General features: G+C 41.1%; 1 protein-coding gene across 3 annotated transcripts in view; it reads left to right on the top strand.

Moving 5' to 3' along the window:
• Positions 1 to 24,436, top strand: part of LOC114494737 (kelch-like protein 23) — a 33,703-nt gene extending 9,267 nt beyond the window's left edge. The window contains exons 1-4 of one of the 3 annotated variants that reach the window (XM_036023336.1): positions 10,320 to 10,587; positions 11,443 to 12,657; positions 16,237 to 16,389; positions 23,311 to 23,621. In XM_036023336.1, coding sequence (XP_035879229.1) covers positions 11,445 to 12,657; positions 16,237 to 16,389; positions 23,311 to 23,621 — 1,677 coding nt within the window. In that variant the 5' untranslated portion in view covers positions 10,320 to 10,587; positions 11,443 to 11,444. Of the gene's footprint in view, positions 1 to 10,319; positions 10,588 to 11,442; positions 12,658 to 16,236; positions 16,390 to 23,310 lie in introns of those variants that run through there. The other 2 variants (XM_028510052.2, XM_036023335.1) reach the window with 2 other exon arrangements.
• Positions 24,437 to 24,906: the final 470 nt, after the last annotated feature.

The following is a 24,906-nucleotide window of genomic DNA, read 5'->3' as shown; positions in this document are numbered from 1 at the left end:
AAAGATCTTATTGCACAATTTTGAGAGTTAAAATACTTCATTCAACAAATATTTTTGGTTTTTATAAAAATAAATAAAAATAAAATCAAGTTAAAAATATTTGGGGATACTAGGGGGAAAGATCAAAACAAAACAGAAACCTATGGAAGGATGAGAAGTGTAGGACTATGTCTTACAAAGAATGATGCCCTTCAAAGAACTTACAATTTGATTGAAACGGTAGTGGGAAATGTACATATGTAACTTATAATACCAGTGCATGTTTCATAAAGCATCTCAGTGATCAGCATAAACAGAAGGTACTTAGGTCAAGGAAGAATTAGATGACCATATAGCAAGAACTGTGTTTTGTACTCAGTCGATTGATTGATGTGACATCAGAGAAGATTTTTGAAAGAGGTGGATTGTGATCTACACCTTGAAGGATTGAAAGGATTCGGAGAAAGATGAAGGACTTGATAGAGCTTCCCAGGTGAAAGGGAATAAAGTGGGAGGGAGCACAGCAGATTCATAAGGTAGTGATGAGGTAGCTGGCCAGATGAAATAAATTAAGGATTGAAATTCGGAAATAGTGGAATAAAGCTTTGCAAGTGGGATTTGGCTAATTTATGGACAGGTATGAAAGCTAATCAGTTGAGTAAAAGGGGAGTGATGTGAAGAAAGTGGTGTTTAGGGAGGATAAATGTGGTGAACAGCTTGGGAGAAAAAGGGTGACTAACAGAAAAATCTTTCAGTAAGCCACGTGAGAAGTGATAAAGTCCTGAAAAGAGTGATGTCAGAACAAAAAGAAAGAATAGATAAACCAGATGATTTGAATTTGAAATAAAAAACAAAAATTTTTTAAAAAGCACAAAATTTCAAACCACATGCTGCAGAAGGGCAATATCTGCAGATTAAGTCATATATATAATTTAAGGAAACTGAGCATTTTTTAAATCCTCACCCAAGGACGTGCTTATTGATTTTAGAGAGAAGGGAAGGGAGGGAGACAGAGAGGGAGAGAAACATGAGTGTAAGACAGAAACATCCATCTGTACCAGGGATGGAACCCACACGCAACCTGGGCATGTGCCCTGACCGGGAATCGAACCTGTGACTTTTCAGTTTACAGGACAATGCCCAACCAACTGAGCCACACTGGGTAGGGCAAAATAGAACACATTTTTAAAGAAAATTCTGAAAGTCTTACATATAATCCATTCACGTTTTCATTTATACCACAAATCTTATTTATTGAGCACCTATGTGGCAGACAGTGTTCTGGGGATACAGGAATGAACTAGGGATATAACCATGCACAAAACATAAAAATCACTGCTATCATGGAGCTTACATTCTAGTGGGAGAAATCACACAATAAACTGATAAACAAGCAAAATATATCAAATTACAGATGTTAATAAGTACTAGAGATCAAAACAGTTATAGGGAAGGGGGATAGTGAATAGCAGGTGTGGTAGGGAGATCATTTAAAACAGATTGATAAAAGAAGACCTCACTAGGAAGCTGGCATTTGAGGAAAAAAAAACTTGATGGAGGTGAGCAAGCAGGTCAGGTAGTAGTAGCTGGTAAAAGAGCAGTGCAGGCAAAAGTAACAGCTAGTAGTAAGACCAGAGTCGGCATAGTTCCTGGTAAGACAGAAGCAGGGCTGGGGTGGGGCTCCAGGGGGCAGGCTATTTATTGTAAGTACTACAGCTTTTACTGAATGTGATAGGGAGTCTTTGAGAGTTTTTTAAATTTATTTATTTATTTATTTTTAGAGAGAGAGTGGAAGAGAGTAAAGAGGAAGAGAGGGAGAGAAACATAGATGTGAAAGATAAACCAATTGGTTGCCTCTTGCACGCACCGTCATGGGGGACTGAACCCACAACCCAGGCATGTGCCCTGATGGGGAATTGAATCAGCAACCTTTTGCTTTGCAGGATGATGCCCAACCAACTGACCACACAAGTCAGGGAAAGAGAGTCTTTGAGAGTTTTAACCGTTAACTCATTTAAGAATATCAAGCTTTCTGGGTTTATTTAAGTCAAAGTTATTCTTTTCTCACTGAAAGAATTGGGTTTCTATTGCTTGAAGTTGAAAAAAATCCTAGCTTATGATCCTCTGTCTTGTATTAATTTTTATCTGGAATTTAATGTTAATTGAGGCACACAAAAACATTCTCAGTAAATGGCTATTTTTTAAATGACCCTCCCTCCACCAAAGAGTAGTAGGCTAGTCCCTGTTTTGAGACTAGACCAGTGGTCTTTCATGTTTTTTGAACAAGTACCCCCAAAATAACTTTAAAAAAGTGCACTCACTTCCACACTTTCAGATCGATATTGAAAACTTTTCACCATAAGTTCAAACATTTGCCAAAGCTGTAATTTCTAACATATTGTAATTAATAGGCTCTTTAATAGGTTTTAAAATAACTCTATTAAATCTATTTAGTAAAAGCTAACTGTAGTAATTTGAAACTGACCATCATTCATTAAAAATACATGAAAATACATAAACAAATTGTTCTTTAACAGCGGGAAATTTTTATCTCATTCCCTTTTCTTTTTAATCTCATATTTCTGTTCCATTTCTCCAAGAAAATGTTGTCATATTGAAAATACAGGCAGTCTTCACTTTGCATGGTAATGCAGGACCATAAAAATGATCATGCAAGATTGCCATGCAAAGTAATCTTAATAATCAGTGGGAAAAATTATAATTGTCCTGTAGCACTTAAATTTTTTTGTTGGAACACTAAAAACTCTACTACTGTCAGTTATAAATGTATAGGAAAAGGAAAAACATAGACCATATTCACTTAGAGTACTGCTATTATAAATATTGGGAATTAAAGTATTTTATCTCTTTGTAAAAAACTTAATAGGAGTACAGTCGAATGTTGGTTCTCGAACAATTCACTTCTTGACCAAGTTGTTCATGGACAAAAACGTCTTTGTCTGGCAAAACTGTGGGTCTCAGTCCTCTACCTGACAACCCTTCCATGCTGACACCTGTATGACCAGCCACGCGTCTCTCAGGTGACTGACAAAGGAGATTCGATTTTCAAACAAGTTGCTTCTTGAACAATTTTCCAGAACAAACTAAGTTTGAGAACTGAGGTACCACTGCAATAAGAACAGTTTTTACCTTCTTTTTGTCATATAATTTACATTATGGAGCAACTGTCTTTCTATGCCCTGGTGAATTGCCATACTCCTAAGTTTGGATCAACTTCCAACATTTTATCTTTTGTACTCTCAATGTCATGAAGTATCTCTAAGAGTTCCTTTAGTGTTCTTTGCCAGCATTGCTTCTTCTGGAATATTTGATCGCTTTTGGTAACTACCTTCCTCACTTAAGCCTTGTCGTCCACCTGCACCAAGTTCTGCTGGCTGCCTGTCCAGCCCCGCCAATGGCGGCAGCGTCATCCTGTAGGACATCATTGTGTTCAATTCAAATTTCTCTTGCAGCATTGCCACTTTTCATTTCTTTGCTAACTTTCATTTTTGTTGGTCAATGCTCTCTACCAGTGATCTGTTTTTGTAAAGTGTACTTACACTTATCACTGGTGGATAAGAACGTAACACAGCTATAAGCTTTGCTCTCTTTGTGAACTGAATAGCAAATGTACAGTGACCTGACACCAGCAATTTTGAAAGAAGAGGCATGATTGGTCGCTGATCATGGTGCTTATCTGTTATTTATGTAGTGATCTGTGGACTGAAGAGCTATGGGAAAAAATGTGTGTTTTATGAAATTACAGTTAATATGCCATAGTCATTGAAATTTGTACCGTATTTAGGGATTGGTGTTATATAACCTAACCATGGTAACTGAAATTCATTTATGTTGGAATCATTCAAAGAAAGGATTGTCTAAATATTTTTATACTTGAAAATCTTGTATTAATCATCTCTTAAACTCCTTTACAACAAAAATGTACATAAATTAAAATTTTAATTACTTTATGTCCTTTATGCATTTTAAATAAAAAAATTTACTGATTTTACAGAGAAAGAGTAAGAGAAACATCAATTATTTTGTTCCACTTATTTATGTATTCATTGGTTGCTTCTTGTATGTGCCCTGACCGGAGATCAAACCCACAACCTAACCTAGGTGTTAGGGACAGCACTTTAACCAAATGAGCAACCTGGCCCAGTGCCTTGATTCTTAAGTAGTAAAAAAATGTGTGGGCTTATTAATGTTGCAATTACTATAATTTATTAAACATAAATTAAATCAAGTAAAAATTTATCAAAAGTTATTTCAACCTGATGAATTCAGCTATTTTCTTTTCATTTAGACTAGCATTTTTCAACTTTTTAAAAATCTCATGTAACACATAAACTAATTACTAAAATTCTGCAGCACACCAAAACATATATTTTTTGCCAAGAATGGGTATAATAACTTTTATTCATTCAAGCTGGATAGCTGTTGTTGTGTTGGCTGTTGTCATTTTTTTATTTGAAAATGTAGGAAAAAGAGGTCAGTGCCCTGACTCAATAGTCAGGCAGCACATGCTTTAAAATTTCTTGTGGCACACTCATGGAATATTGCTGCTTTAGACTACATATCTTTGGCTGAGTATTGCCTACTGTTGGAATGAGAGTTTTGGATCAATGATATTCCTGTTTTTAATTTCTATAAATGTAATCCCTGAGAAGTGTGCACACACATAAGTAGATGATAATGAGAGAAATTTTATTACAGAAATGCCAATCATTTCATGGACTCTTTCCAAATTATTTGTCCAAAATGCTCTTTGACTTTTATTGAAAACAGGGAATTGGAAGCCTTCTGACTTGTAAAAGTACTTTCTACCCAGTCACTAGAATATCTACTTTTTTAGAAATTGAATTAGATACAAATAAATAGAAGCACATACAGTGCTCATGGAGAGGAAGAATTAACATCATTAAAATGTCCATACTAGGCCCTGGCTGGCGTAGCTCAGTGGATTGAATGCCGGCTGGGAACCAAAGTGTCTCAGGTTCGATTCCCAGCCAGGGTACATTCCTGGGTTGCAGGCCATAACCCCCAGCAACCGCACATTGATGTGTTTCTCTCTCTCTCTCTCTCCCTCCCTCCCTCCCTCCCTCCCTCCCTCCCTTCCCTCTCTAAAAATAAATTAAAATCTTTTAAAAAAAGTCCATGCTAGCCAAATCAATCCATAAATCCAATATAATCCCTATCAAAATACCAATGACATTTTCACAGAACTAGAACAAATAATCCTACAATTTATATGGAACCACAAAAGACCCTGAATAGCCACAGCAATTATGAGAAATAAGAACAAAGTTAGAGGTATCACACTGATACCAAATAATTCTACAAGGCTATAGTAATCAAAACAGCATGGCACTGGCATAAACACAGATACATAGATCAATGGAACAGAATAGAGAGCCCAGAAATAAACTGGTGCCTATATGGTCAATTGATATATGACAAAGGATGCAAGAACATACTGTACAATGGGGTAAAGACAGTATATTAAATCAGTGGTGTTGGGAAAATTGGACAGATACATGCAAAAAATGAAATTGGACCACTGTCTTACATCATATACAAGAATAAATTAAAAATGGATTATAGACTTAAATGTAAGACCCAACACTATAAAACTCCTGAAAGAAAATATAAGCAGTAAACTCTCTAGCATTGCTTGTAGTAGTATTTTTTTCTTATATATTTACTCAAGTCAAGGGAAACAAAAAAAAATAACAAATGGGACTACATCAAACTAAAAGTTTTGCACAACAAAGGAAACCATCAACAACACAAAAAGATAACCTACTGAATGGAAGAAAATATTTGCCAATGATATATCTGACAAGAGGTTAATATCTAAAATTTATGAAGAACTCATACAATTCAACACCAAAAACACAATCCAATTGAAAAGTGGGCAGAGGATCTGAATAGACACTTCACAAAGAGCACATTCAGATGGCCAACAAACATGAAAATTGCTCAACATCACTAATAATCAGAGAAATGCAAATTAAAAATATAATGCGATATCACCTCATACCTTACAGAATGGCTATCAATAAATCCACAAACAACAAGTGTTGGTGAGGATGTGGAGGAAAGAGAACCCTCATGTACTGTTGGTGAGATTGCAAATTGGTATAGCCACCATGAAAAGCAATATGGAGGTTCTTCAAAAAATTAAAAATAGAGCTACCTTATGACTGAACAATTCCACTTCTGGGTATTTAACCAAAGAAATCCAAAACACTATTTTGAAAAGATAAGTGCACCCCTATGTTCATTGCAGCATTGTTTTCAATACCCAAGATATGGAAGCAACCTATGTGGTCCTCAGTACATGATTGGATAAAGAATTGATACATATTACAATGGAATATTACTTGACCATTAAAAAGAATGAAATCTTATTATTTACAACAACATGGGTGGGCCTAGAGGGTATTATGGACAAATACCATATGATTTCACTTGTATGTGGAATCTAAGGTACAAAATAAATGACAAAACAGAAACAGACTCAGATTCAGAGAACAGACTGATGGATGCCGTGGGGAGAATGTTTGGGGGGCTGAGTGATAAAGACAAAGGGATTAAGAAGTAGAAGTTGGTAGTTACTAAATAGTCATGGGAATGTAGAGTATAGCATAGGGAATATAGCCAATGATATTGTAATAAATATGCATGGTGCCAAGTGGGTAATATACGGAAACTATCTGCGTGGCATGGTGAATGTAGCCCAGCCCCTGATTCGGAAAACTGGTGGGGAGTGAGTGAGCACACAGGACCTGAGCCCATGGATCGGTTTTCCCGTGTGGAATCAGGCCTGCATTGTACCTATGCTGCTGTAAGGCTTGCTTTTTGCTAAAACTCCCTCACCCTGAATTGAGGCAGCAAATATTTACTGCATATATTTAAAGCAACTTCCTAAAATCTGTGCTAAAACCTCCCAAGTATGGAGTGTAACCAGTTCTACTATGTTGCCCCTTGATTTGCAAACATCCCTTCTTTGAAGTAATTAGCAACATCCTTTCCTTTGTAATCTGTAAAAGGTAATCACCTAAAGCAAACCTGTGCATAGTAAATGAGGACCATCCTCCATATGATACACCCAGAAAAGAAAAAGCCTGTCCACGCAGGGGTCGGGGCCCTCTCTCTCACTTAGAGATCAGCCATGCCGTCCCTTTTTCTCCACAGGACTGCTGTAGCCCAAGTGAATTTGTTCATCACAGCCACAACACACAGACCCCACTGGCCAGAGTCCGCATCAGGGTACTAGACTCATTTATATTTAAAAAAATGAAAATTTTCCAGGAAGCATACCAAAAAGGCTTTTCCGGGACATATCAGCTCCTGGACGGCCACATATACCTGTGCTGGTTGGGTACTGTTTGGAGTTCATATTGCACTCTGCTTGAGTGGAGTGAGCTGGAGTCGTGCCGTGCATGACCTACACAGCTGTATGTTGTGGCCTTATAAATTATACTCACTATTTTTTTACTTAACAGCAACTTGTTTAATTCAGTATGTAAATGAAGCATACAAAATTTCCTGTATGTATCTGTCATTTACACACACCGATAATTATACACAATTAGCATATCAAACATTTAAAGACACAGCTGTACTAATCAGGTAAAAACAATGAACAAATAAATAAAATTGTTATTTTTAGAAACCGAGAGTCTTTTGAAAAGCCAAGTGTGATGTCAAATAGCATCTAACTCCACGCCAAGCTTAATATCTGCCAAGAGTTGCTTATGTTTTATCTCCTTCAGACTTGGATTCACAGATGGCAGAGTTGTTTTCTTGAACAGTGTCATTTATTTAACTTATGAATGCTAATTTTATGTTTCTGAGTGCATCAAATATATTAGCATTTGCAATGGTGTCTCTAATAAAGCATGTGGGAAGGAGGAGCCACTGGCAATACCCTTGAGGACCTGCTCTTCTCTCGGCAAGTTGAAGCAGTCTAATGTATACAGATATTCATTTGGGGGGTCTTTTTAAAAAGTTGACATACAACCGATACACACTATGAAGCAATAATTCACAACTAGGCAACATTAGGCAAAGGAAGCAAAAGTTTTAATCGGTCTCTGCTGCAATCTGAAATAACTCTGCACAAATGAAAACAGTGAATTCTATTATTCAAGAATCATTTATCACATGCAACTATGATTCCAGAAGCCCCTACTCTGAGTTAGCCAGAACTTATAATACTTTCTGCACATCAAACATCATCATAGCCACAAACGGCCATCACCACACTTCAGTGATAAACATGGAAAGAATGCCTTATCTTCAGTCACAATCTTGTCCTTGAGTGACAAGACAAACTCCACAATTACAATTAACTACAAAGTTCATAAATTTTTGAAGAAATGTTAATATGCTAATTTCCAAATTGAGGTTGCAAATATCCTTTCATTATAATAGCTAACATTTATATGCCACATCCTAAGTGCTTTCCCATTTGTAATTTTATCTTTCCAAAAACCTTATGCTAGGTTGAAAAAGTATTGAATTTTGGGGGTGTTTTACAGACCAGAAAACTAAGGATCAGAGAGGGTTAATAACTTGTTTAAAGTTACATGCTAGATAAATGGCAGAGATGAACTTTTAAGACTGAAACTAAATCTCATTTACTTTCCTTCTCCACTAAACTCTTTACCAGATGTTGGGATTTTAAATGTTTATTTTTCCTTCCATTTTGGGTCCAACATACACTCTTCTAACTGCAACAAAAAAAAAAAAATCACATGATGGCCTTGATGAGAATGCAGATTCCTAGGTCTCCTTTCCCAAGAAGATGGTGGTGGTGGATGTGGGGTAGCGGGTGTGGGGTGCTGCCTAACTAGTGTGAAATTAAGCTAAAATCACCCAAATGAGACAAACAGTGGGGTTTTTTTGTTTTTTTTTTTTCAGATCTTGCTATAGCGAGAGTCAGCCACCTACACTTGCCTTTGGCAAAGGCGCAAAGACAGGCAGGGGAGTGGGAAAGTTTTACATGAGAGAGAATAAAAGGGGAAGGTCTTAGGTCTGTTCTAATTGGAGGTTGCTGGCCCGGGGAAATCTGGAGGCAGGGCTGCTAGAAGCAGCAGCTATGTTATGTCGGTTTAAGAAGCCTATTTGGCTTTCTCTGGTGGTCCTGAGTTGGAAGCAGGGGTAAAAATAGGGAAGTTGGCAGTCTTGACCAATGGTGCCGTTCTGCTCCAGTTGCTGCAGAGGTTGTGGTCTCGCTTCCTGGACTGCTTATGTCTTTTGGAGGTCTGTTGTCATATACAATCTGGCCATTGTCCATTTGCATATCCTGTCTTTCAGACAGTACTCTGAGAAACACGCTGGGTGTGTGGTGGTCCTCTTATTCAAGTGTCCTTCCTCCCTTAAGATGGCTAGACTCTCAGCTCCATGACAGCTGTATTCACCACTCTACTACCAGTTCCTAGCCCTATCAGGCACTTGATAAAATCCTACAAATAAAAGAATGAATGAGAAATGAAAATATTGGATACTGGCTTTTGTTGGAACAATGAACTTTCTGCCCTGGCCAAGTAGCTCGGATGGTTCGAGTGTTCTCCCCATACACGAGGTTGCAGGTTCCATCCCTGTTCAGGGCACGTATAAGAATCAACCAATAAATGAATGAAGTGGAACAATAAATCAATGTTTCTCTCTGTGTGTCTCTTCCTCTCCCTCTAAAATCAATAAATAAATTTTAAAATCTAATTTTTTTAAGATGAACTGCCTTCTGTAGCACATGGATATCTATCTTTATGTGATTGGACTGGCTGTCACCAGGAAGAAAGACTGGTGACTCCAGCTGCTCAGCTCCGCGTACGGAAACCTGAATCCTTGGCCCCGGCTGCTCCGTGTAAGCTGCTCAAAGCTTCCCGGTTACCTAACCCACATGGTGCAAATCAACCCCAGGGGCTCCCTCCTGAGTGTTCTGCTAGGGACAGGGTGGCGTTCGTAGGAAAGCCGCAGCTACTTCGGGCATTTTAAAGACAACCTCGACGCCTTCAGTTTGGTGCATTCTCTTCACATTTTCCTCTCCACTTCTCCTCCCCCGTAAGTTGCTGGGTCTGGCGAGAGCTCCTGAAGGGAGGGTAAAGGGCACCCCCCTCCCAGCCCGCTTTATGCCATTAATTCTGATCTACAGAGTTTGTCTAGAGAGCAAATGCTCAAGGGGTGTATGTGCTTGAGAGGCAGACCCCAGCAGAGGGGAAAGGGGGTGGCCCAGGCGGGGTCCTCCGGGAAGCTGTCCCACCTGCCGTGGGGGGCACCGCCAGGAGGGGCTGCAGCCCTGCGCCTTCGGCCTGCCCGGCCCCGCCCCTGCCCACAGAGTGGCCCCGCCGCCCTGGAGTTCCCGCGAGTGGCCCCGCGCCGGGAGCTCCGGAGCGCGCGGGGGGCTGTACGTTTGGAGGCGGGAGCAGCTGGGGCACCAAAATAGGAGCCGTTGTGGGCTGGAGCTGCACTAGCAGGCAGCCTAAGCCGCGCCTCTTCCAAAGATGGTCAGAGGGTCCCGAGGCGCCTCTGCCTCCGCTAGCTGCTAACCCGCCGGCCCGCGCCGCGTCCCGAAGCCGCCACCGCCGGAGGTTGGTGAGCTGCTGCCCCATTGCCCGCGGGCGGTGGGAGAGCCGGATTGAGCGCGGGAGAGGGAGGCCGCACCGCGCTCTGAGCCCGCCTGCGGCAGAGGCGCGGAGACAATGGCTGCGCGGGCGCGGGGGCCGGGCTGAGCATGGGGCCGCCCGCGGCGCCCTCCCCGCACCTGTGGGGCGTCCCGGGGACCGAGGGACCTGGGCACCTTGCCCGGGGGGAGGCTCGCGGCGCCCTGGAGTCCAGTCCCCGCTCCAGGCCCCGGGGCCGGGCGGTCCACGGGCGGGAACCCCTGCGGCACCGCGGAGGAGGGGGCCTGGAGTTGGGGAGCCGCGGCCACGGGGTTTTCCTGTATCTTTTTCCTTCGGCGGAAAGACACAGGGTTTCCCTGTTCCGAGACTGCTTCTAGTCCCATGTATTTCGTTCATCTATGTCTTGGCATCTCGAAGCCTCTTGAAAGGGGAAAGACTGAATGGGGATCGAACAGAGGCCGGCCCCTTCGGTGGAATCGGGTGACCCCTGGGCCGCTGGGTTTGCCAAGTGTGGGATGCCTCTCGGGCCGCCGACTCAGGACCGACTGGACACAGAGTAATTGGAGTAGGAAATCAACACTTACTTTTTTTTCTAGAAAGGACTGTTGAAAAATTCGGGGGCTTGAAGGCCCCGAGCTACCCCGAATTTAAGTTGACCATCATTTACGAAATAGTCCATCCACATTTTGCATTTAGAATGCTGAGCTTAGTCTAGTTTTGGAGTATATTTGATAGTAATCAATCATTCTAATGATTAGAATAGATAGTATTGATTATTTGAAGTAACAAGCAAAATTGAAACACGTTTATTTCATATTTATTGCAGCCATGGCTCTAAAAGGACAAGAAGATTATATTTACCTTTTCAAGGATTCAGCACATCCAGTGGATTTTCTGGATGCATTCAAAACATTTTACTTGGATGGATTATTTACTGATATTACCCTTCAGTGTCCTTCAGGCATAATCTTCCATTGTCACCGGGCTGTTTTAGCTGCTTGCAGCAATTATTTTAAGGCAATGTTCACAGCTGACATGAAAGAAAAGTTTAAAAATAAAATAAAAATCTCTGGCATCCACCATGATATTTTGGAAGGTCTTGTCAATTATGCATACACTTCCCAAATTGAAATAACTAAAAGAAACGTTCAAAGCCTGCTTGAAGCAGCAGATCTGCTACAGTTCCTTTCAGTAAAGAAAGCTTGTGAGCAGTTTCTGGTGAGGCACCTGGATATAGATAACTGTATTGGAATGCACTCCTTTGCAGAATTTCACATGTGTCCAGAACTAGAGAAGGAATCTCAAAGAATTCTGTGCTCAAGGTTTAAGGAAGTATGGCAACAAGAAGAGTTTCTGGAAATCAGCCTTGAAAAGTTTGTCTTTATCTTGTCCAGGAAGAATCTCAGCGTTTGGAAAGAAGAAGCCATCATAGAGCCAGTAATTAAGTGGACTGCTTATGATGTAGAAAATCGAATTGAATGCCTGTACAATCTACTGAGCTATATCAACATAGACATAGACCCAGTGTATTTAAAAACAGCTTTAGGCCTTCAAAGAAGCTGCCTGCTAACAGAAAATAAGATACGATCTCTAATATATAATGCCCTGAATCCCATGCATAAAGAGATTTCCCAGAGGTCCACAGCCACCATGTATATCATTGGAGGCTATTACTGGCACCCTTTGTCAGAGGTTCATATATGGGATCCTTTGACAAATGTTTGGATTCAGGGAGCAGAAATACCAGATTATACCAGGGAGAGCTATGGTGTTACCTGTTTGGGACCCAACGTTTATGTAACTGGGGGTTATAGGACAGATAACATAGAAGCTCTTGACACCGTGTGGATCTATAACAGTGAAAGCGATGAATGGACAGAAGGTTTGCCAATGCTCAATGCCAGGTATTACCACTGCGCAGTCACCTTAGGTGGCTGTGTCTATGCTTTAGGCGGTTACAGAAAAGGGGCTCCAGCAGAAGAGGCTGAGTTCTATGATCCATTAAAAGAGAAATGGATTCCCATTGCAAACATGATTAAAGGTAAGTGTGGGTTATGCTTATTCTGTGTTTTTAGGTGTTTGTGGTTAGAAATCTATCCTCAACTAATAGAAATCTAATAGATTAGAAAAGGAATCTATCACTTTGGAATGGTATCTAGGAACTATAGTGGATTATACAAATAATATCCTGCAGAATGTACCAAGTAAAAACACAGTATAGCAGTCCCTAATTTGTCTGAGATTTGTGTGCTTAGAATACTCAGGCTAGAAAAGAAATATTTACATTGGAAACCAGTATAATTTGTTCTTCTTACTCTACAACCTGTTTTGAGCCTAGATCTTACTGAAGTCTTAAAAATTTACATTTAAGTCAAAGGCTAAATAGAGAAAGTTTTATTAGTTTGTGCTTATTTATTTATATTGGTTTGCTCTTGAAATTGAGCCCCTTTTTATTGTGCTTTTAAATATTCTGCTTTTTCCTCTCATCATCTGATTTTCTCTCTTTTAAAAGGTCTTTCATTAAAACCTTGAAAGGTTTGGTCCCTGTGGGGTGTAACAGATTACATTCTTTCAGAAACTAGGGACAAGTAACCTCTGCTTTTTTGGTTCAAGTCTTATCTCATAGTGTTAAAGAGAGGGGCAGATCCCATACCCTCCCCTCGTGTGGCCCCAGAGCCAGGCATACTATTGGCTTTCAGTATCTGTCTGATAAACACTGTATTTTCTGCTGTTTGGTACTAGATTAGCCTTGCTCTCCCTCCCTCCCACTGGGGGCAAAAAAGTTAAATTGGAATCGTACTTAATTACATTTATTCACTGGTGCTGGGAAGTTGCACAAAAACAATTGGTACATTGTTACCAAATTTGTGTCATTTTATCCCAAATGTTTCTTCCCAGGCCTTTCTGTTTCTTTTTTAACACTGGCCAGGGTGTGGGAATCTGACCTGGTCCGGGAATCTGACCTAGCGTGATCCCTGGACGACAAGCAGGAAGCCTGACGGGCAGAGTAGGCTTGTGACCCGGCACACTGCTCCTGAAGTCAAGCTGCCTGGGCTCCGATCCCAGCCTCCCTTTTACTCACTGGAGAGCTTGAGCGGATTGTTTACTCTCCTCAAGCTCCAGTTTTGCCATCCGTACAATGGGGGTGACATTAAGTAGTTGAGGGTTTTGAGAGGATTAAATGAATTTATGCATATGAAGTGTGCAAAACAGTGGTAAGTACTTGGTGTTAGGCATGTTGCCATGTACGTCATAGAACATATCAGCTTTGGTAGGGCAGAATTTTTCATATTAAATCATTACCACTTTTCTGAGTGCCCCAAGGCTCGTTAGTGGTTGGTTGGTAGGGTGGGAGAAGGTAGCTTAAAGCCCACAGCTGTTGTTGCTCTTTTTTTTTTTTTTTTTAACTCTACCTGAACATGACTTCCACTTACTGATTCCCAGTCCCATCTCCAAGGAGGTTCTCAGTGTCCTGTCTGTCTCGTTTACAAACCTGCAACCTAGGTATGTGCCATGACCAGGAATTGAACCCGCAAACTTTTGGTGTATGGAATGATGCCCCAACCCATTGAGCTGCCAAGCCAGGGCTGCCTCTGCTTGTTTCTTTCCTTGCTTCCTTGCTACCTTCCTTCCTTCCTTCCTTTCTTCCTTCCTTCCTTCCTTTCTTCCTTCCTTTTTTCTTTCATCCTCACCCAAGGTCATTGCTTTTAGAGAGAGAGGAAGCGAGACAGAGAGAGAAAGAGAAACATTGATGTGAGAAACATTGATCTTTTGCCTCCCATATGCACCCCAACCAGGGACCAAACCTGCAACATGATCATGTGCCCTGACTGGAAATCAAACTCATGACCTTTCAGTCTACGAGAAGATGATTCAACCAGCTGAGCCACACCAGTCAGGGCAACCTCTGTTTCTTAATGATGAGATAAGTTTCAGTGGTTTTGTAGCTAACAGTATATTTTTTTGAGGATGAAAATGTATTACTTTACTAAAATTTTGTTAAATCATTTGAAGCAATGGTTGCTGAAAATAAAATGCTACAATGGTATATCCACTGTGAAAGGAAGCTGAATGTGTTCTTGACTGAGCCTTAAGAGCAATGGGAGACCCTCATTTGCCAAAATTCTCCCCCGCCTAACAGCTGGGTCTGAAATTTCAAAGGTTTATACTTTAACCTGAAGGTTTGATTCCTGGTTACATCTAATCATGTCAGGAATGGTAACACTTTGTCAGTTATGTGCACCTGTGGCTAGTTCTGATGATCAGACTCACGCTGAACTCTTAGTTTCCCGTTTTCATGTCGAAAGGATAACATTATGTTTCCAAGTCTGTTTTGCTTTGTAGCCTTGAAGTGAACTAGTTACTTTTCCTGGTAATGAGAACTTAAATTGGGTAGAGTCAAATTTCAATTTTATTTCCTTTTTTGGTTGAGGGAGCTACAGAGAAGAAATAAATAGATAGCTGTTTAGGAACTCCTCCCCTCCCCCCCATCATAACTGCCCTGCTTATGAACTCACTTTTGTTTTGGAGTAGAAATAAACAAGGAAATTGAACTGAACCCACAGTGTAAGAGTGCTAAGTAAAAGGTGGTTTGAAGACTAAACTGACATTTCAAATAAAATGAGCCTCATCATCATTCTTGTCCCCTGCTAAAACCATTTTCTCTTCCTCCTCATTTTTCTGTGGCATGAGCGTTTCCCAGTTTTCTGAGATTAGGACCCCAGAATCCGTCTTGTCTCCAGCTCAGTCAGCCGTCAAGGCCCTTCTGTTTTACTGGTCTCTCCAGACTCCGTGCGTCTCCCCCTTGTACCCACGACCCTTCTAACTCAGGCACTGAACTCTCTGCACCTGGACCCGTTCTACCCTCCTGCCTTTGTAGTCCCTCCCTTCCTTTGTTTAAAAACCTTTAAAATTCCTGCTGAATTAAGTCCAGATTTCTTAGTCGGGCATCAGGATACTTTGCCACATGGTTCTGTCTCACCTTGCCAGTGTTAATTTCCACAGGACAACCCAGGGTGGCAAAATCAAAACAGCTACTTGAATTGGCCAGGAAGCCTTTGCACTTACCCTGCCCTCACTCAAGGTGGCTTCCTCTCACCTCTCCCTTCCAAAGTCCTATCTGCTAAGGCCCAAGTCAACTTTTGCCACCTCTTGCATGATTTTCCTAGTCAAAAGCAACATCTTGCTCTGCACATCCACGGTAGTGCTATACCCTATGTAACAGCGATTTGTGTAAATGTCTCATCCTCTATTTTTTTTTAAGATTTTATTTATTTATTTTTAGAGGGGGAAGGGAGGGAGATAGAGAGAGACAGAGAGAGAAACATCAATGTGCGGTTGCTGGGGGTTATGGCCTGCAACCCAGGCTTGTGCCCTGGCTGGGAATTGAACCTGCGACACTTTGGTTTGCAGCCCGCACTCAATCCACTGAGCTACGCCAGCCAGGGCTCATCCTCTTTTAAAAGAGTGCAGGGAGACTTTCTTTTTCATTCTTCCATCCCTCATAGCACCTAGCACAGTGCCTTACATCTACTAAACAGTAATAACAAAAACAATACAATATTCATTGCAAAGCAGAATGAAAGATCAATCTGAAGCTGTGATTTTAATTAACACACAGGCGTGGGAAATGCTACTGCCTGTGTCCTACATGAAGTTATCTACGTCATTGGCGGACACTGTGGCTACAGAGGAAGCTGCACCTATGACAAGGTCCAGAGCTACAATTCAGACATCAACGAGTGGAGCCTCATCACCTCCAGTCCACACCCAGGTAACAACACAATGTCTTCGCAGCACATGTTGTGACACAGCTTATCAGTATGATTGCAGAGATGGCTAAAAATGGGCTGGAAATAGAAAAGGCTCAAAATATTCATGCGTCCATGGAACAATAATCACAGTTTACGTTATTCAGATTAGGTCATGTCTGCAAATTCTTTCCCTCATGTCTTTACACAACATACATTTTAAGCTGTTGTGATTAAAAGAAGTGTTTTCTTTTTTTTTAAAGATTTTATTTATTTATTTTTAGAGAGGGAAGGGAGGGAGAAAGAGAGAGAGAGAGAGAAACATCAATGTGCGGTTGCTGGGGGCTGTGGCCTACAACCCAGGTATGTGCCCTGGCTGGGAATCGAACCTGTGACACTTGGGTTCGCAGCCTGCGCTCAATCCACTGAGCTATACCAGCCAGGGCTAGAGGTGGTTTCTTTTAAAAAATGTTTTCACTTAGATTCTTTTTTTATTTCCTATTCCTTTGTTATGCGCTTTCTTTCATTTACTTGCATTATATAAAACAGTTTTTATAGCTAGGTGGGAAGCACTGGTCTATCCAATAGTTGGGGAGGGCACCTACTGATGCAGTTTAGCAGGAGATGGTTTTCTCTTTCAGAAGCATGCTCTGTTTGGGTTTCAGTAACTAGGAAGTACTCACTCCTACAATGTGCAGAGCCTTATGTTGGCCTTAACTTTAACAGTCATAAAGGAAACGTGTTGTCTGTTCACTGGGAATAACCTGCTTTCTGTGGTGTCTTGTTTTTTGGCATGTCTCCTTGAAGAGCTCTGGGAAAACATAAGCTACATCCTGTTACAGTCATTCCTTATGTTTCAGTTTTTCATTAGGGAAGATTCATATCACCAAATCACCACATTACTTTGAGTCATTTTCCTTATGGCATAAGGCTTCTCTGTGGGTTACTAGAGAGCATAACTAAAATTCACAAGCTCGAACCATCTGAGAGTAGGAGTAACAGCTAACCTGGAGCACTTTTCATAGGCTAAGTATTGACTAAGCACTTTGCTTGTAATGTTACCTTAAACTCTAAGTACAACCCTGTCAGTAGGTGTTGTTTACCCCTGTTACATATTTGGAAATGGAGGCTTAGAAAGGGTAAGTAACCTTGCCAAGGTCACACAGTCTAAAAGTGATAGACCAGGATTCAGTTCAGGAGTCTGACTGCATAAACAGTGCTGTAACTACCCAGCAATCTGCCTCTCCTTCAGGAGCAAACTCTCCTGGTTTTGACCAGCGCAGCTACTAATGCCCACTTGTCATGCGTGTCATCTCACAGTCCAGGTAGAGCACACTCGAACCAGGTGCTGCATCTCCATAGGACATGGGCTTTGCATGAAAAGAGACTGCAGCGCGGGCCGTCCTGGCTCTGAAGACAGCGTGGGCTGGCTAGGCTGTCTTTCCTAGTAGCCCAAGTGTGTTTATTCCAACTCCCACCACTTTCGGTTTGACCACCGAAGTTATAATGGAAAATAATAACAGCTCACATTGAGTAATAGCAAACATTTATTCAGCAGTTATGTGCCAGGCACTAACTATTCTAATAGTTTTACTTGTATTCATCTATTCAAACCTCGCAGCAATCCTGTGAGGCATGCAGATAGTGAATAAATAGCCCCAGGTCAGCCAGCCAGTGCTTGTTAAGGGTTTAAACCCAGGCCGTCTGCCTGGGAATGCTGCACTCGGAACAACTGGGCTGTTGTCTCCTTGGAGCCTCACTGAACCTTCTGAGTTAGGTATGAACCATGATTTAGCTTTACAAAGAAAATCCAGTGTAGGAGAAGTCAGACTAACAAAGTAGAGGGCAGTTATTTACATTGTAAGTAAAATGTATTTCATAAAGGGGTTCTTTTACAAATAAATATCCTTCCCTGGCCAGCAGGGCTCAGTTGGCTGGGCCCCGTTCTGCAAAGAGAAGGTCACCAGTTGATTCCCTCTCAGGGCACATGCCTGGGTTGCAGCCTTGTCCCCAAGGCAACTGAGTGATGTGTCTCTCTCACATCCACGTGTCTCTCCCTTTCTTTCTCCCTCCCTTCCCCTCTCTCTAACAATAAATAAAATCTTTAAAAAAATATCCCATAGCATGTTCAAATTACATATAACTTGTTTACTGCTTGAAAGAGAGTCTAAAAGTCAATGAGATTTAAGCCAAAGTATGACAAATGGAAAAATCAATCAGAAATAAATATTAAATTACAGTATAAATCAGTATTACAGTATTAAATTACAGGATAAATCCACTTATAGAGATTTAATTTACATTGGACTTTTCTCTGAAGTAATAAAGGAAACAAAGTCATCAAATTAGCACCCTGCACTGTATCTTCTGTTTAGTTTGTGCAGTGTTTAAAATATTTTTTAAAGGACTTGTTACCAATAGTTAAAATTCAGGAGATTTCCAATAAAAATCATGATTTCTGGCCTTAGAGAAATTGGCAGACCTGGGGACCTGGGATCACATTCTTCCCTGACAGCAGTCACAGGGGCCAGGTAGTGGTTGTGGCCTGTAGATGAGACGGTGTGTACTCCGGGCCACCACAGTCGCTCCCGTTCTCATCATGTCACAGGCCTGGGGCCGTGCCCTTTGCTGGTTTCACCCCTAGGCCGCTTCATTCCCTAGTCTGTTGACTCCTCGTCCCTGAGGCATTTGGATCTACACTCTCAGAGTTATTGCAAGGTGTGCTTCTTAGCTTTTTAGGAGCATCTCCTGAAGAACATAAAATGTCAGTGTTGAGTTTACTGAATGGATAAATGGCTTAGAATACAAATAAATGACTTATTTTTAAAACAATATAAGGGTTATCTTTTTTACTTAATGCCTTTAAGTTTTGTATAGTTGAAAAACAGGGGACTATAATTCCATTAAACTGAAGATAATATTTATTGAGATTTTACCTTGGGAAAAATGAATTCTAGTTATTATGTAAGATGCAAAGGTGGATCTGGTCTGGTAGCTCAGTTGGTTAGAGCGTCATCCCAATATGCCAAGGTTGCAGGTTTGATCCCTGGGCAGGGCACATACAAGAATCAACCAATGAATGCATAAATAAGTGGGACAACAGATTGATGTTTCTCTTGCTCTCCCTTCCCTCTTCTCTCTCTAAAATTAGTAAATTAAAAAAAATTAAAAAGACACAGATATAGTTAAGTGATAGTCTTTTTTAAAAAAAGATTTTATTTATTTTATTTTTAGACAGAAGGGAAGGGAGAGAAAAAGAGATAGAAAGTAACATCAGTGTGTGGATGCCTCTTATGTACCCCCTACTGGGGACCTGGCCTGCCACCCAGGCATGTGCCCTGACTGGGAATTGAACCAGTGACCCTGTGGTTCCCAGGCAGGTGATCAATCCACTGCACCACACCAGCCAGGGTAGTAATAGTCTTTACTACCATAGGAACTCAGACTCTAGTAGCAAATATACATTCATAATTGGGAACACAAGAATCTTACAAATAAGTGCTATTGAAACTGAGGCCAGAGAGAGCTTAAGTCTAATTAAGGAGAACCTAGAAGCCTCCAGGAGTAGGTAGTTATGATGTAGGCCTTAAAGAATGGCTCAGTTAAGGAAGGTAGTTTTTGAGAAACGGTTTTCTGGCGGAAAGATAGCCAATGAAAGAAGGCAGAAGGGAAAGTTCCAGGTTTATTTCAGTACCTGGGAGTAGATGTATATGAATGAGATGATATAAGGGGATAGGATGAGACTCTAGATGGGAGAGTTCAACTGAGGCGCGTATCATGGAGGGCTTTGAATGGCAGGCAGACGAGTTTTTAAAATGGAGAACTGTCAGAGATTTCAAAGCAAGAGAATGAGGTGTGATCAGTTCTAGCTTTAAGAAGAGAGCTCCTTTTAGAATAGATTGGGAGAAAAGACAGCAGCAAAATCTACTAAAACTATTGGTAATAAACCAGGTAGGAAATGCTGAAAGCCTCAAGTGGTAGGAGTGGAAAACGGGCGGATGTGAGGAATGTTATAGAGTCAACATTGATTGAATTGGTAGAGATTGCGATCTTGAATGGTTAGATACAGGAGATGAGAGAGAAAGGAGTTGACAGTTCATTCCAAGGTCTCTGGCTGGTTGACTGGGAGAACAGGGAGCATTGAAGGAGCAGCCAATAAGAAGGGAGAAGTAGAGAGATGATGAGCTCAGTTTTATAGATAAATGTGAAAAACTAATTGGACAACCCAGAGGAGCAGTCCAGAAAGCAATAGGAGTTGCAGGTGTGCAACTCAGGAGGAAGAACGCAGCCCCACGTAGATCTGGGGGTGGTTTGCTTGGAGATGGTGGCTGTGGGTGTGGGGATGATTGAGATGTCTCAGGAGGGTGAGACCAAGGACAGCCATGGGCAGAACCTTGGGAAACAGCGTGAGTTAAGGGGTGAGCTGCGAAAGAAGAGCACGGAGCACAGGGGGAAAGCTAGCTGTAAGTGATAAAGGAGGAACACCTGGGGAGGGCTGTGTCCTGTGGGAAGAGAGCTCTCTCCTGGCTCCCTCGTTTACTTACTTGCCTCAGACTGGGCAACAGCTTAAGCTCTAGGTTCTTACTTTCCTGTAAAATAAGGAAGTTACATTAGATAAGCTTTACAGAGTTTGCCAGTCAGAAAACTCTTAAGAAAAAGTTTTTTAATCATTTCAATGGATATTTAATACATGAAAATATTGTGGTGGTCTGTAAATCCCTGTGTGGGTTTCTTCATGTCACTCATGTAATACTGATTACAGAGTGCCATGAATTTGTAGTGAATATATGTGTAAGCTCAGAGCCGTGAGAGGTGGTGCCATTCCCATGTTGGTTTCAAATTGTTCTTTCACTCATTTGTGCAACAGATGTTTGCTGAGTGCTTTCTACGTGCTAGGTATAGTGCGAGGAGCTCAGTTAACCAGATCCAGTCCGCTAGCCTCAGTAACTTCACAGAGCAACCAACAGGAAAAAAGGCAGTTACAGCTGAAGGAGAAGCAGTTTCCGTGAATAGTCACAGAACGTTAAGTTGTATTTGGCTAACGGGAGAAATGCTCAGGAATCACTTTATTTGAAACATTTTTACTGATATAGGAATGTTGAGATATCTCTTTTCACATAAGAATCTCAAATTGAGGATTTGGGGGTAAACTTTGAATTTAAGGAAAGCCTAGGAAACTCATTGTTGAATCACGTGAACTCATAAAAATTTTGCATTACCATGAATTTTCACAATAAATATTTAACGGAATAATTCATATAGTTTATATAAACAATGTTGCACAAGTATCTTAAACAACTAAATGCTATAGAAATTCTACATGTATGTAACTGGAAAGTAACCAATGGATTTATTCAAGGTGGGAGAATTCTTATTTTCTCATCAGATACTTGGAAACAACAGAATGGGGATTCAAAGCAGAAACGCCCATCTTCTGAGACTTTTTTAGCCCTCAAAAGCTAGATAGCAAGAACTTGACTGATAAGAATTTGTCTTCCATTCTTAAAGGGGAAATTACATTTCTGATCTTATATTCTCTCTTTCTAAAGAGGTGCTTATAAAGCTTTTCTTCCACAAAATAATGGGAGTGCATATTAGGCGCAGAGGGTATAAGGTACAATTTATTCATTGATCCGGCAAAGATTTATTGGGTCCTTTCAAGGTGGGGAGTGGGGCAGAGGGCAGGACTCAGTTCCTGCACTGTTAACTGAGGGAGAGAGCCGGTAAACAAACACACCTGGGGATAAACAGCGCTGTGAAGAGAATTAAAATAGGGTAATGTGGTAGAGATGCCTAGCTAGCTGCTTCAGGTTAGATAATCAGAGAAGGTTCCTCAAAGGGGGTGACAGTAGGATGAGACCTGAATGGCAAGAAGGTGGCCGCTATGGAAAGCCCTGGAAAAAGACGAGACTTTCAGCTGGAAAGAACAGTTCAGTGATGGCAAACAATGGCACATAAATGAAGAAGTAAATTTTCATTCATTTGCTGTGATATTAGTGCCTCTGACAAGTCCTGCTCTTTTCTCAGGTCTGCAGCTAGAAGTGTGATTTTATGGTTGATATTCCCAAAGAAGGAACTCATGGGCGAATAGTGAAGCTGGAAGTGGAGGCGTGGAGGAAACGCTGGGCTGGGACTGGGGTGAGGAAGGGAAGAAGACTCTTGAGGCACAAAATTGAGGAAGCCGCTCAGAGGGAGAGCCTTCCTATGTTTTTATACCTAGCGCCTCACTTGCCTCGCCCTGGGCACAGCCCTGGCAAGGAAGGCGTGGGAGTGAAATTGCAAAAGATCCTGGTGCTTTGAAGAGCCGGCAGGTTTGGATGTACGGGGGAGATAAATAATGGGAAAAATTAAAACAGCTGGAAGGCAAACACTGAGCCTTAGGACCCAGACCTCACCCAGCAGCCCTCTGCCTTTGACAACCTTTCCCAGCTTCTTCAGATGATAGACTGTAGTTCCCCACTGATCTGGTTGTGTGTTTTTCTAACTGCTTGGGTCCTCAACTTGGCCAGCAGTGTGAGACTTGACAAGCAAGGTAATCTGTGTGACAGCTGTGGCAACAGACACTACAGATCGCCTATCACTGGTTACAGGGAGAGCAGCTAAGACCCGAAGGGACCTACACCAGCTGCCTAGAATGTCTTCATGTCAGAGGGAGACTACTGCTGCCATCTTTTACACATGGGAGGAGAATAAAAGGTGTATGTGCTGGAGAGTTTTCAGAAGGGTAGTGGTCTGAAAGGCAGCCGAGTGTTGGCTGAGAGAACAGCAGGGGACCGGTGATGGGTTTCATGGCTCAGTGATGTAGTTATGTGTGCGGAATCAGAATGTCCTGACTACTCATTCTACTTGTGTATGTTCGGTTGTAAAGGATCAGTGCATCACCACCCTAAGGTATCTCTTTTGTCTGGTGTCCTAATAAAATTTGCTTTTTTTCTTTCTAACAGAATATGGATTGTGTTCAGTTCCATTTGAAAGTAAGCTCTATCTAGTTGGTGGACAGACGACAATCACGGAATGCTATGACCCGGAACAAAATGAGTGGAGAGAGATAGCACCCATGATGGAAAGAAGGATGGAGTGTGGTGCTGTCATCATGAATGGGTGTATTTATGTCACTGGGGGATATTCCTATTCGAAGGGAACATACCTTCAGAGCATTGAAAAGTATGACCCAGATCTTAATAAGTGGGAGATAGTGGGTAATCTTCCAAGTGCCATGCGGTCCCACGGATGCGTTTGTGTGTACAATGTCTGACTGACTTTGTAGAAATGGCCAAGTAATCACTGTTTTGGGGTATAGTAAAAAAATGCACGGTTTGGAGTCCCTTGCCTGTTCTTGTGACCTGGCACATAACAGGTAAATTCTCATTCCTAAACCCCACTCTACACCCTAACCCAGTGATTAATGATCCAGAGAAATCTGGTGTGTATATATATATTTACAGTTGCATCAGTGGGGTTAACATCTTAAAATCTCTGCTTTTCGAAGATTGTCTGGAATATTGGATGCTTGGTAAATGTGAAATGCCTTTGTAGTGATTTTTTTCTCCTGGTAGCACGAACACTGGGTATAGGTCAGAATTATTCTTTGGAATGAAATGTCTCTTATGACCCTGCAATGTAATAGACAGTGCACATTAAGGTTCCATTTAGCTGTGTGGAATTTGAAATTTAAGGAGGGAATCTTCTCTACCTCTACAAAATCAACACTAAAATTTTTTTAAATCACCTTTAGGATTATTTAGAGTGTAGATTTAAGTTTACTTTTTCCCCTTGTGTGTATAATTTATTGTTATCCTTTATTTACTGACTAACAGATATACAGGATACTGTGCAAATGATTATTATTACTATTGAGAGTAAATACTGTGCAAAGTATAAGTACTTTTGAGAGTTTACAAAGTAAAAGAATGACAGATCTGAAAAATGTCAGAGAAAATAGTCAAACATTTGCTGATGGTAAGAATTATTTTTAATTTTTAGCTTTGTTGTAAATTACTCAATTAGGTATTTTTAGTTTAAGTATGTTAGAAAGTCCTCTTTATTCATAAATGTAGACACATCTGCATAAAGCCAGAAAGAAGGTAGAACAGTTATGATACAGTAGAAAATACCCTGATGAGAAGATGTTTGCATTCATTTTCCAGCTCGGCCACTAACAAGATTTTGTGACTTGGATTGAGTCACTTAAGCTCCCCTCAATTAAGAGGTTCCCAACCCACACACACTGGCACTTCGGGTCCTTTGGGTCCTTTGGGTCCAAGGGATCCTTATAACCCTTGGGGCAGTCAGAGGTGGCCTGGGTGGCTGGAGCTTCTGGGCCAGAAACACCTCTGCCCATTTTTATGACTGTCAGTGTGTGCCATAACCTGAGAAAAGTTGGGAAGCATTGCTCCAGTTAACTCCTCTAAACTTTTAGTAATCTGTTAAACTATCTATCCACACCCTTCCTTTTTTAAAAAAAGAGATAGCAATTATTTTAAAATTTAAATACAGAAGTTTAAAATTATCTAATGCTTCTTTTTTAAAATTTTAGAAAC

Source organism: Phyllostomus discolor, chromosome 4 (genome assembly GCF_004126475.2).
Source record: "Phyllostomus discolor isolate MPI-MPIP mPhyDis1 chromosome 4, mPhyDis1.pri.v3, whole genome shotgun sequence".
In the NCBI taxonomy this organism is placed as follows: Eukaryota; Metazoa; Chordata; class Mammalia; order Chiroptera; family Phyllostomidae; genus Phyllostomus; species Phyllostomus discolor.
Note: the sequence above shows the minus strand (reverse complement) of the source record. Positions and strands in the feature narration are given on the sequence as shown.